Source organism: Euprymna scolopes, chromosome 28, assembly GCF_053919585.1.
Source record: "Euprymna scolopes isolate OS-2025 chromosome 28, ASM5391958v1, whole genome shotgun sequence".
Taxonomy (NCBI): Eukaryota; Metazoa; Mollusca; class Cephalopoda; order Sepiida; family Sepiolidae; genus Euprymna; species Euprymna scolopes.
Genome location: NC_136509.1, coordinates 105,368,589 through 105,382,996, shown reverse-complemented (window position 1 = coordinate 105,382,996; position 14,408 = coordinate 105,368,589). Strand labels below are relative to the sequence as shown.

The 14,408-nt window shown below is 34.3% G+C and overlaps 1 protein-coding gene across 2 annotated transcripts in view; it reads left to right on the top strand.

Annotated features, from left to right (window-relative positions):
* LOC145249767 (germ cell-less protein-like 1) overlaps positions 1-11,205 on the top strand; it is a 79,378-nt gene extending 68,173 nt beyond the window's left edge. For both annotated transcript variants that reach the window (XM_080111689.1, XM_080111691.1), the window contains one exon: positions 10,486-11,205. In XM_080111689.1, coding sequence (XP_079967815.1) covers positions 10,486-10,728 — 243 coding nt within the window. In that variant the 3' untranslated portion in view covers positions 10,729-11,205. The remainder of the gene's footprint in view (positions 1-10,485) is intronic.
* The last annotated feature ends 3,203 nt before the right edge of the window (positions 11,206-14,408 follow it).

Here is a 14,408-nt window from a genome sequence, read left to right as displayed (position 1 = left end):
ATATGTAATCAAATTTGTTTCTGAAAATCCCGATTAATTAGGCCTATTAATATATTTCTCATCTTAATTTTAATACTGATAATCACGAAGTGGCTGAGATGATTTTGATTAGAATTGAAAAGGCATCTGTCTGCTGAATGTTTTCTACAACAGAAATGATAGTTTTTCAATCCAAAAATCTTTTTTTTTTTCCCTTTTATTTCCATCTTGTGCATCGCAATGGAATCAAATAAGCAAAACAAAAAAAAATGCTAATTGATAATTAATGTCTATGATAAATCATGATTTTTTTTTTATTATTTTAGAAGTTGATTAATTAGTCATTATCTGTGTTTGTCAATTAGGAATTCTTTAAAAAAAAAAAAAAAAAACTTGAATTATAGTTCCTATAATTCCTATAAAGAAAGATCATCATTTTTGGCTAAGACCAAAACGTAATATTCTCTAAGTAGCCTCCATCCCAACCATAATTAATTTATTTATATATATATATATATATATATATATATATATATATATATATATATGTGAGGGAGAGAGACAAATATTACATAGTTGCTACACTGAACATGCTAATGTTTCAGGCAAAAAGTCCTCATCAGATGACATAACAAAGCTTATGTGCCACAAATAAATGACAAAAGTCTATATTCCAAATTTCAAGATGTTAATCATCTTGCTATTTATTTCTTTAAGTAAATTGACATACACAATTCTTGACAGCACCTGTTTTATAGCACAAAATCATTCATTTAATTATCTAAGGTTGAAATTAAAGTTTTCCTTTTAACTGTTGAAAACCGTTAAATGTTCATGCAAAAATAAAAAAAGTTTTTCTTCGGCTTGCAACGTTCTTGGCACACACAAAAAACGGCAATCCTTTTTCTCTTCCTGTTTCAACGTTTGTAGAAAATCTGTCTTTCTTTCTTCCCACTGACACACGCATTAACCGTGTGTTCAAAATGACTCTGAGTTAACAATTTTCCATGAATGTAAGAAATACTGGCTTTTTATATGCTCAAATTCGACCGCATCTTAATTTGCATTCGTCACCTTTTTGTTTCCTGTCCGGTTTTGAGTTCAAGTGTCGGTGACTTTTTACAATATGCACACGTCACCCTTGGATGCTTGTTTCTATGACTGTTGTCACAAATTATATCAATCAATGAATTTATTTCACCCTTAACTCTTCAAAAGAAAAAGCACTTATCAATTTTTTTAAAAGAAAATAAAGGCATTTGAACATGATTACGAAATTTGAAAATTAGGAGAAAAGCTGCTATTACCTATTTTCATTTTATTACACCAACTTTTGAACTTATTTGTTAAATGCTCTGTAATTACACTAAGCTTCATAAATTAAAGGATTGGTATAAATAAAAGGTGAAATATAATTGAAGAAACATATTTCCACATAAATAAAAAGAAAAAAAATATATATAATTATTTTTATACCTACAGGCACCAGTGTTTCATTCTTATGCAATTATCAATGTAAAAAGTGATACTACCAGTTGGCAGATTTAAACCTGTCAGAAATTCGACCTTAACTTTGTAGGCCTGTATTCTACCTCCAAGCTACCAGAAATTAACACAGAAATTGAGAAAAATTAAGTATCTATAAATGCTAAGTCAGCAGGTGTTAATAGAGAATATTGTTTTTATTTATTTATTACATTTTCACCCCAAACAAGGCATATTGCCACTTTGTTGTAGGGGGCTACTATCAAGGACATGGGCATCAAGGGTACTGTGTAGGGAGTTGGGCAGCATGATGTCGGTTCATGTTTCACTTGAACTTCTGCATGTTAGTACGGTTGGGGAAGCAGGGACCCGGAAGGGAATTCCAAAGTCTAGCTGTCCTAGGGAAGAAACTACTGGTGTAAAAGGCTCTCTTACATCTAGGGATCTCTACTGTGAAGGGGTGGGATTTAACTGCTTGTCGGGGGGTATTTACGTCGAGGGGGCACAAGTGCTTGCAGTTTGTCAGAGCATTCACATTTGTGACAGCAGTCATAGAAACAAGCATCCAAGTACTTGTAGAAAAGGCAGAGGGATGCAACATTTCGTCAATGGGACAGGGGCTGAAGTTTAGATGACAGTTCAGGACCTATCAGATTGGCGACTCTCTATTGAACCTTGTCTAAGAGCGAGAGACTAGTGGTAGATGCACCAGCCCAAATATGACAACAATACTCCATACATGGGCGAATGGTGGCCTTATATAGGATACTTTCAGGCGTTAGTATCTTTCTAGCACGGTAGAGAGAACCTACCTTCTTTGCAGCGGTCCTAGCGATATTCTCGATGTAATTGTTCCAACTCATATTTCCTGAGAGTGTTAGGCTGAGGAGTTTAAAAGATGTACTTTCAGATAAAGAGTCATTGGCCATTGCTATTGGTGGTAGAGAAGGTTTCTTGTAATTATTGAAGGAAACGAGTTTAGTCTTGGCAGCATTGAATGTGACTATCCATTTTTGTTCCCATTCTACTACAGATTGGAGGTCATCTTCTAGTGCTTCTGCTATTTCTTTATATATGTGTTCATTTGTTTTCCTGTTGTGTCTGTTATAGAGTGTGGTGTCGTCAGCATATATACCCATCTCACAGGCAATTTTGTCAGGGAGGTCATTTATGAATATTAGGAATAATAAAGATCCAAGGATAGACCCCTGAGGCACTTCTGCATTTATATCATATTGTTTAGATGCACGACCGTCAAGGACAACCTGGATTTTTCTCTTATCTAAGAAGGATCTAATTATGTCATGTATGCTTCCAGTGATACCATATGATCTGATTTTCCTGAGAAGACCTTCATGCCATACTCTGTTAAAAGCCTTAGATATATCTAGAACTACCACTCTACCCTCCCCCGCTTTGTCCAGTGACTGATATATATATGTTCTGAGATTACAGTTAGGATGTCTGCTGTTGAACGGGTTTGTCTAAATCCATATTGTTGGTCAGTTAGAAGTTTAGCACCTGTAAGGTGATGGACTAGAGCTTGGGTAATTATTGTCTCAAATATTTTGGCGAAAAGTGGGAGGAGGCTAAATGGGGCGATAATTTTCTGGGTCAGTTCTTTCGCCAGAATTCTTGAAAACTGGTACTACAGAAGCATTTTTCCAGCAGGCAGGAAAGCAAGATTCATTAAAGCATTTGTTGTAAAGTTTGGAGAGAACTGGAGCTACTTCGGCGGAGCACTTTTTTAATAGCACTGTCGGGATGAGATCAGGTCCACATGCTTTTGCAGTGTCAAGATTTCTTATGATAGCATGCACCTGAGACGGGGTGATTTTCAGATCGTCTAGTGTGGTGTCTGTCCGCAAAGGAAAGTCAGGTAGGGGGTGGTTGGCAGGGTTCAGTGTGAAGTTGGAGGCAAACTGACTGGCAAGCATGTTAGCCTTCTCAATTACAGAGCAAACAACCTCATGATTGTTGGATAGTGGGGGGATTGTTGATTGCCCATTATTTACTACACTGTTGTAGATTTTCCAGACAGGCAGTCAAAATATTGCATTTTGTGCTTAAGTTGACCGCTTTTTCTTAATTCCTTAAAGAGAGGCAAACTTTATTTTCTTTAAGGGTCTTTTATAATCATACTTTAAAAATGTTAATCATTTTTATACATATAGACACTGTTTCCTGCTTAGACTATCTGCACACACACATTCAGAATTTAAAATGTTAAATTCAATTGCTGGTAAAAGTCATTGGATACTTTTTACTTTGCAATATAGCGCCAATTCTAGCTTTTCTCCCTTTAACTTTAAATTAAATTCTTTAAATCTTTTACACACTATAATTTCTCCACTGCAAGATTTTTCCAACAGCATCCTGATCATAATCCCTCATAGAGCTATATGATCTGAATATTCTAAGTTCTATAGATGTATGGTATTATATATATATATATATATATATATATATATATATATATATATATATATATATATATATATATATGAACTTATCTGACCCAACTTTAACTGGGAAATGGCATTGTTTACATTTTAAACAAAATATTTGTAAATATATCAAATATCTGTGCAAGGTTACATTTGAACTCATCATTTAAAATTCAAAAAAGTTAATACAAATAGAATGATTGAAATATAATTCCAGATGCTTTTGGAGAATTACGTTTGAATGTATCATCTTTAACTGAAAGAATGTGAATTGAACTTTGAAATTTAAGCAAAAAAAAAATTGGAAATGAATGACCAGCAATAGAAATAAATGAATTTAGGATACAAAGTGAGAAAATGACCTATTAAAATGTTAATATTGCATAATTTGAGGGTGAAAAGATTTGGGAGCAAAATCATCTCTGTCAAACTCTGCTGGCCCCAAACTTTCGCCTACCATATCATGTATGCATATTTAAGAGTTGATATGAGACATTGTAATGTTAGCTTAGATCAATGATTGTAGCAGAATATGCAAGTGTAAACTGATGAACAATGAAACGGGAACTTTTTAGATTTCTTATATATAAAGTGATCTTTTTTTTTTCTGAGGAACAGTCTCTACAAATCTCCTGTCAATTTTTGAGTTATAGACATGAAACTTGATACATAAGGGATTTGGACCTGTGGAACAAACTCGATTTGGTTTTTAGCTGGTAAAAATAGCTGCTAAAGGTCAAAATTAAAAAAAAAATTGAAACTTTGCAGGCGTAAGTCAACTTTGTTATTTCTATGCATGTGCAAATATACATTTATATCTTTAACAGTGTTATTTAAAAAAAAAATTTGTATGTGTATGGATTAAGATGCAATGAGTAAAATTGGAGAGCTATGTTTTGGTCTTGATTCTAGCCAATAGTACCCAAGTCATTTTTTTTTTTTTAACTTTTTAAATCACTACTATATATTGGGTATGTAAATTAAAATATCATTAAGTGTATTTTACGACTGGGCAATGCTGGGTGACTTGCTAGTATATATATATATATATATAGAGAGAGAGAGAGAGAAATAGAGAGAGAAAAAACATTTTTTTTAATTATTTTTTTTTTTTAAGGAATTAAGTTTTGTTCATAATAAAACAATAGATTATAAATTGATTTGAAGCAAATCATTGCTTTTTAAATTGATCCAATCCTAAAATGTGATTTTCATGTTCTGTCTCTATATTCATTATTAAAAAAAAAAAAAAGAAAAAAAAAAAAGAGTGTTGTATCAAATCCGTCCAGCCAGACATTGTTTTGCATTAAATACTAATCCCCATTAATCCCAAACTGTATATGGAATGGATACTATAATACTTAGTTCGCTGCACCTTAAAACAAAGGTCCATACAAAACTTTCGCTAGATCGGCTTAGTAGTTTCCAATAAAAAATGAAATAGACAAAGATATATGTTTCACTGTGTTGCAATGAAAAAGTTTCATTTATGAAAGCAGTACATGTTGAATTTTAAACGCATGTAAACAGTTTAAAAATTTCCTCAAAATATGATAATCTGAAACTGAACAATGGTTTCATTTTTATCATTTCATTTTATTTATTAAAAAATCTGCTTACAAAAAACTCTTTCATCTTTGTAAATTTTGATTTATTCAAGAACAAAAAGACATCGCCGTTTGTCAAACAACGGCAATGTTTTCTTAACCCTATCATTAACTGAATAGTTTTTCACTTGGATAATTGCTCTCTTTAACAAAAGAAATCCTATAAATCAATAATGCCTAAATGTATTGATGTGTCGTTTTAGCTAAATTGGACAGATAAAATGGATGTCGCCATTTTTATTGTTACTTTTTAGATTTTCGAAAATTAGTCTATTAATTTATTTGAAATATTAAATCTCCTCTTCCTCCTCTGGCCTCTTCCTATTTTGTTGATTTAAGTTTTATTGCTGTTTCTTTGCTTTGAGTTGCAAGGTTTGTCAAAGAGACTTTAAAAAGACATTGTTGCTCTGTCATTTTCTAATTTCATCAAAGAACTTCACTAAATGTTTTACCGACGCCATTGCTGCTGCTGCTTTTTTTTGTTTGTTTTTTTTTTTTTGTTTTTTTTTTTAATTTTCTTTTGAATGATTTGAAATGATTGTTATTTGGAGATGAGTGCATGGAAGGTGTGTATCAAACATTTTCCACTACTCTTTTTCTCTTGTATTGCCTTTTCTTTTTTTATTTCTTTTTCCTCTCCCCTCTCCTCTTTTTCTTCTCACCTCTTCCTCCTTTTCCTTCCTCCCTCCCTCCTTTTCCTTCCTCCCTCCCTCCTTTTCCTTCCTCCCTCCCTCCTTTTCCTTCCTCCCTCCCTCCTTTTCCTTCCTCCCTCCCTCCTTTTCCTTCCTCCCTCCCCTTTTCCCTTGCCTCTCTCCCTCCTTTTCCTTCCTCCCTCCCCTTTTCCCTTGCCTCTCTCCCCTACCTCTCCTCTCTCCCTTTCTTCTCTCCTGTCTCCCTTCTTTCTACCTCTTTCTTCTTTTCCCCCTCTCCTCTTTCTTCTTTTCCCCCTCTCCTCTTTCTTCTTTTCCCCCTCTCCTCTTTCTTCTTTTCCCCCTCTCCTCTTTCTTCTTTTCCCCTCTCCTCTTTCTTCTTTTCCCCTCTCCTCTTTCTTCTTTTCCCCTCTCCTCTTTCTTCTTTTCCCCTCTCCTCTTTCTTCTTTTCCCCTCTCCTCTTTCTTCTTTCCCCCCTCTTCTCTTTTTTCCCCCCCCTCTTCTCTTTCTTCTTTCCCCCCTCTTCTCTTTCTTCTTTCCCCCCTCTTCTCTTTCTTCTTTCCCCCCTCTTCTCTTTCTTCTTTCCCCCCTCTTCTCTTTCTTCTTTCCCCCCTCTTCTCTTTCTTCTTTCCCCCCTCTTCTCTTTCTTCTTTCCCCCCTCTTCTCTTTCTTCTTTCCCCCCTCTTCTCTTTCTTCTTTCCCCCCTCTTCTCTTTCTTCTTTCCCCCCTCTTCTCTTTCTTCTTTCCCCCCTCTTCTCTTTCTTCTTTCCCCCCTCTTCTCTTTCTTCTTTCCCCCCTCTTCTCTTTCTTCTTTCCCCCCTCTTCTCTTTCTTCTTTCCCCCCTCTTCTCTTTCTTCTTTCCCCCCTCTTCTCTTTCTTCTTTCCCCCCTCTTCTCTTTCTTCTTTCCCCCCTCTTCTCTTTCTTCTTTCCCCCCTCTTCTCTTTCTTCTTTCCCCCCTCTTCTCTTTCTTCTTTCCCCCCTCTTCTTTCTTCTTTCCCCCCTCTTCTCTTTCTTCTTTCCCCCCTCTTCTCTTTCTTCTTTCCCCCCTCTTCTCTTTCTTCTTTCCCCCCTCTTCTCTTTCTTCTTTCCCCCCTCTTCTCTTTCTTCTTTCCCCCCTCTTCTCTTTCTTCTTTCCCCCCCTCTCCTCTTTCTTCTTTTCTCCCCTCTCCTCTTTCTTCTTTTCTCCCCTCTCGTCTTTCTTCTTTTCCCCCATCTTCCTTTCTCTTCCTTTACCCCTTTCCTTCTTTTCCTTCACTTTCCCTCTTTCCCTTCTCCTCTTTTCTCTCTTCTCTTTCGCGTCTTCTCACTTTTCTTTCATCTCCCCTTTTTTTTTCTTTTATCCTCTTCCTTCCTCTTTTGTCTTCTACTGTATTTTTTTTCTCTTTCTCCTCTTCGATCTCTTTTTCCCTTTCCCCCTACTTTCTTTTCTATATCTCTCTTTTCACACATCTCTTCTGCACTTCCTTCTTTTTTCAACCAATATATCTCATTTTTGTTCACAGGTCAAAACCTATTTCACTAGAATTTCAAAAGATAGCAACTCCATTTAAACACTTTCAACTTTCATTCTACAAAGGCTTTTCTATACTGAAAAATACAATCATTCATGCCTTCCTGATCACAGCATATTTGAACGGCTACTCTTTCATTAAGGTTTTATATGCTTCCAGCCGCTTTGTTAAACCCGATGGGAAAGGGGGGGGGCGAGTCAAACTAAGTCTGTCCCTCCCCATCCGTCCCCACATCACTCCATCATTTTTACAACAGGAATAAACTAACACGTTTTTTTTCTTCTATTCATGTAAATATATTAACAATTTGCTTTTTATATAGTTTATTAAAGAAAAAAGTTTTTTTTCCTCTTTTCTCTTTGCTATAGTCTTTGTATAAAGCAATTAAATGTTACTTTTGTTGTTTTCATTTTGTCCTTGTGTGTCAGTGTTGCCTTATGATATTTTTCTGGCTTTGCAAGCACGTCCTTTGCTTTTTATATTTGTTGTAATATTAATTAGTGAAATTCAACTCTTTTTATCTCTGGTGTGCCAAAAACATGAGGTAAAAATAAATTTAAAAAAACAGGAACCGCAGAAGTTACTGCTGCTGTTTGGACAACATTTATTACATATTTTGTTTCCTTTTCATTTAAGATACCAGAAAGTAGTTTTTAAAGCCATTGAAGTGCTTGTTATCAACCCCCCCCCCCGCTCTCGCTCTCTCTCTCTCTCTCTCTCTTTAGTTGCTTATTTTGTTCTAGCTGGGGATGGGGCATCTTACTTAATATCAGACATTCACCTGCTTTCCCCTACATTCTAACCGAGAGATCTTTTTAAGATTCTAACCGTCCCTTTAAGTGCAAGTGTTTGTATTTTTCTTGCATTTTGTTCACTGTGTATAATAGGTAGTTTTTAAAATTTTTTTCATAAGACTGGTTGCTTCTATAATTACTGAAATGATAAAGATCTTTCTAAGATTTTAGTTTCTTATGCCGTACATAAGACATTAGTATTTCGTTATCTTTTCTCTCTCAGCTTTGTTTAACCCAGCATTATTGAGGACATAAACTTCTATTAAGGTTGCTTTTTTTCACCTTGTCCCATATCACTATATCGGGTTTAATAGCTCTTTTTTTAAGTATGTAGCTAAAGGAATTGCCCAGTTATAGTGGATGATGTTCAATTGTTCTTTCTGGTATATGTTCAATTATCAATCCAAATGTGCGAGTACAATCCCTGGTTGCAAAACTTTTATTTATTATTAGTTATATTTACTCAGTGTCCTGAGGTGAGACTTATTGCTAAATGTGAGCTTAGACAGAAATAGTTCAAAATATAGTCATATCCTATTTCAAAATATTACAGCACTTACACTTTTCTAAACCTTGTTATTCAGCTCCTGAGGACGCGTAGTTATAAATTTACACAAATCTTTGTTCAGAAGTTTTCTTACCTTAGTGACACCACTAAAGCAAAGGAGCTGGTACCTGTGTTATTGCAAGAGTTGGGAGTGGATTGAGTAAGTTCAGGGAACTTCTGCGATTTCTAACTAGTTGAGCATTGCAAATATCGACCAAAGAGTTTATCAAACGTGCGTATACAGTGTGATGAGGTATGGAAGTGAAAACTGGTCCATGAAGGTTGATGCCATGCGTTGCACACACACACACACACAAATTATGTGAGAATGGTATGATGAATGTGTAACAGGAGTCTTAAAGGTAGGGTTCAATCACCTTGAAAGAACGGATGTGAGTTCTTGGATTAGTAGATGTAGAACAGTTGAGGTAGCAAGACCTGTTCAAAGGGGAAGGTCAAGAAAAACATGGGAGAAAGTGATGAGTATGGACTTTTGTGGGGGGGGGGGTAAGAAGGATAAATAAAGGCTTGGTCAGAGATAGGCTAGTTTGAAAGTCACTTTTTTAAAAGCCGAATGCTAAACCAAGTATGATGACCAGTTACAACCTTGCTACATATTTCTCAAGAATGGATGTGTAATGTCAGCATTAAAGACATGTTTAGATCTAATGCTCTCAGGAGAAGATTAAATTGGAATAGTGCAGTGAGATGTGTTCAGAACAGGACTGTTGGTATGGTCATGTTGAAATAATCGCTAAAAGTGTTTCGGTTAGATATATATGCAGAGTTACATGGCGTTACACTTTACTTTAGTAATTCAGAAAACAAAACTGGAAAGAAACAAATAAAGATCCGGGTCATCATTTTTTATTTTAACAAAATTATTTTTATTACCATTACTCTCCCATCCTGACACTACTTAAGTCTCACCTTATCGTCCATCTTGCTTGGTGTACACTTTTCTTGCTCTTGCTGGCCATAGCCAGCCATTTCTCACCTTCGACTTTACATGTCTATTTTCTTCGTTGACTTTTTTTTTCTTACCACGTGGTGCATTTTTTCTCCTTTTTTTTTCTTCTCGTGCGCACTTCCTAATTTGCATATGTGCTTTTCTCAGGTGCTGCTGCTAATCTCTTCATAAGTCAGCCATCCTTTGCTGCTGCTATTTTCCCACGTGCTGATCTGCACTATGTTACAAGAGCAGTTGAGATTAAAGGTTCAATTCATAGAGGAAGGCTTAGTAAAATATGACAACAAATGATAAACGATGAAAGAAAGAGGTATAAAGGAATGAACAGAGATGAGTAGTTTAACAGTTGATTTCTAAAAAAAAAACTATCATGAAAAATGGGCATTAAACCGAATGTAATGGCATTATCAGATTGGATTATTCGCTAATATTTTCTGATTTTCTTTGCATAAATGATATCACTTTTCTTTTTTTTTTTCTTTTTTTTTTTCCAGGATGTATCTGTTCTCAGCCTGGATGAAGCTGCCACGTTCCCACTTCATGTTTGCTTTAATATCGTCTATGTAAGCCCATGTGATACAGTTCCCGTGCCAACCCTACCAAACTCTGTCCAAGATTCAAGTCAAACGGATAACAGTGAGCAACAAGGGACAACATTCCAAAACTCTCGAACATCACGTTCACAGCTGGAACCACCACTCAGGCCAGAGTCATTACTCAGCAATTCCACTGTTTAATATTTCACAATTGCTTTGCTTGGTGCTCCAACATTGTTTTTAAGTAATTAATCATTTGAAATCTCCAGCGAAGGAATGTACTGTTCATAACATTTCATCTTCATCAAATTTCTGTTTTGGTTTTTTGTGTCATGTTATGTTAAGAGTAAAATAAGAGATACGTCTTTTCTCTTACCTCTTTCGGCTATTCTAATTGCTAATGATAAAAACTGCAAAAGCCGAACACGAGATTCTTGGATTTGTGTTTGTGTCGCCAAGTAAACAATTATGAACTTCTGTTTGTCTCAAAAGGGCTGTCTAGCAAACCCTACCCTGCCTCCTCTTAGTGCTGCTCAGACATGGAGTGAGCTATGCCAAACCAACCAATTGTTCCAACAATTAGTTTGATGACTGAATTCATTCTTTGCATCACATTGATTCCAAGCAAAATTGTACTATTGATTTCAGTTTTCTTTGAGAGAGAACACACACTCTCCCTCTTTCTTTCTCTCTCTCTATCTATCTATCTATCTATATATATATATATACACTCACACACACAACTTATTTATCTTAAAACTGTTACATATTTCAGAGATTTACTATGTCTTCATTGGATTTTTAATGACCTTTTTCAAGGTCATTAAAAATCCAATCAAATCATCAGTGGTGGATTTGTTTTGAACTCCATTCTTTGATTTGTTTTCATTTTGTGAGTCACTGATGACTTGATTGGAGTTTTAATGGCTTTTAAAAGAACGATTCACCTTGGCAAAACTATGGTACCTCTCTGAAATATGTAACATAGTTTTTAAATAAATTTGTATTTTAGTTCTCACATTTGCAATTGAGTACTTTATTGATTTCTTTTCAACACATCCCGGCACTTATACACACACACACAAGCGCTATTTACGTATAGGTGTTGACAAAGTGTAAAGGAAATAGTTAATAACTTTTCCTCTTACATTTATGTAAATACATCAGCATAAGATAATCATTATCACCAAAAACATCAATTTATTTATTTGAGAATTATGAAACTTTGATTGGGTTTTCATATATGCGGTTGGTCTCTAATGTGGCAACAATTAATCTAGTTACACGATTTGAAAGAGGATCAATTATTGCCACCTAACAAATATTGCACTCTTATTTTCTTAATTGAGCACCATGTCTTAATTTCTCTACACTATATATATATATATAATTATTATTTCATGTGTCCACATAAAATGTTATAATTTAAGGAAATAAAAATTGATCAGAATCTCAATTACCAGAGTATTTAAACACAGGTTTAATTTTATGAACAAACTAACATCAATCATTAGAAGTCACATACACTTCTGCTGATTTGTGATGCCATAAAACTACAGTAAACTCTTATTTTATGCACAATTATCATTTATTATTAATACTGCTCTATCTGCTATGATATTGAGCCCTTTGTTAACTAAAGATCTGCTGTATGATTTTTTTTCTGTTCAGATTCAGAAATTAGCTTCTTTTTTTTTTGTTATATGCGCGCACACACACACGTTTGTGTAGTAATAGTAGTATCAAAATATATATGAGAAGTATGCTATGCAGAAACATCTATTTCATTCCCACAGGAAATCATCAGGTTAAACGTTCGTGCATACATTATAACATCCATTATAATTTTAAAAAATTACATAATGAACAATGAAAAAATGTTTAAAACACTTTTTTAAAAATCCAGTGTGTGTGTTTATGTATAAAGTGTGTGTTTGTGTACACACAAATACATAGTCAATAATTCTTTTATAATTATAAAAAAGTATGCTTTTTTAATATTGAAAAACAAAACTATGTGTGTGTGTGGTTTTGTTTTTTGATATTAAAGAAGCATATTTTTTTATAATAAGAGAATTATTGACTTCTCTGTCTATTTAAACCCTGAAAAAAAATGTCACAAAAGAAATGTAACTACAAAGTAACAACAAAAAAAAATAATAGAAATAAGGAAGAGTTCTTAGTTTAAGAAATAACTGAATGCTTTATCACATTATCATGGAGTTGTCTTGGAAAGTGGGTGGGAGGGTGAGAGGGAGGAGTATGCCATGTTACTATTTTATCTTTTATGTGTTGTTATGTCACCAAACCATCTGTTTCATATGAATGAGGATTTTTATTTTTATATTTGTTGTTTTATGAAATACATGCACAAGAACAAGTTACAAGGTTCTGTTTAATTGTGCCAAAATTGTTCATTTACTCTGACAAACTGAAAGTTGTTTTTTTTTTGGGGGGGGGGGGCACTTTTGAGGCATTTTTACAATTTTTTTTTTATTAAAAAGAAATAATTGCAGACTTTGATACAAATATTTAGACATTTTATCACTGTAAGCATTCATTTCTATAAGTATGGCTTTTAAAGTTATAGAAATCCCCCCTTCCAGATAGTCTTTAATTTCTTTTCTCTGCCTTTAGCCCAATCTAATGATACTAAACTAAATATATGTGGAAAGATTATTTCTGAAAACATTTTATTATTTTGAGAAACTGCATCTGATTTTAAGTTTTTGTGTGTGTGTGTTTGTGTGTGTATGTATGTATATATATATATATATATATATACACACACACAGAAAAAGGAAAAAAACAAGAGATTGACCAATTTCATTTGGATGCAAATTGTATGGAATTTGCTTATTCAATTTTATGGAAACAAAATGTGTTTAAAGACAAAATAAACAAATTCCATACAATTTACATCCAAATGAAACTGGTCCATCTTTCTTTTTTTTTTTTTTTTTCTTTTTTGTGTTTAATTTGTTTATTTCATTTTGTATTTCACTATATATATATACACACACACACAATTTGTAAATGGTCAGCAGCACATGGTGACTGTTTCTTATCTTGCGTTCTTCAGACGATGGAACCTAAAATACAACAAGGTGAGAAACTGATATTTACCCTAAGCATTGTTGAGTTTATCGCAAGACAAATCGACATCGATCATACCAGTTATCATAGGTGCCGCAGGACTTATGAAGAAGAACCTGAAGTCCTACCTAACTAATATTCCTGGTGAACCAAGTGCAAAAGAGATTCAGACAATTGCACTTAAGGGAATAGCGAGGATACTAAAAAGAGCTCTCGGTTGGTTTCAATAAAAAAGCGGGGCAATGTTGGCAGCTGGTTTGGCTGCCCCATAGCCGGCATTACAATCTTCAAAGGAAGAAAAATAAAATAAAAAATAAAAAAAATATTAAACACTATATATAAATCAAGCACAGAGAGGTGGTCCAGTATTTACATCAATAGACATTTGAGATACCATTTACGAGCACTTTTTGTTGGCCTGATGGAAAAACAACCAACTCGATGGTTGAAGGTTTGATCATTGGCTAGGGAGAGGTGCTAGCCTAGTTAGACTGAAGAACTGTGATACAGCGAAACAGTCTATCTGTGGATGACTATATATGTTATAGAATCAAGATCAAATAATATTCTCCAAATGTTTGAGGTTGTGCTTTCAACAATGTTTGGTCGTCGTTGTCTGAATAAGATGAAACAACATGGTTGCTTGTCAAATATTTTTAAAACTGATTTTTGAATGTTTTTTTTTCTGCAAATATTCAATGTCAACCATAGTTTTGTCAGTTCATTTCTCATACCATTTGATAATGGTTTGAATAAAAGATGTGTCCATATTTCTTTAGGACGTC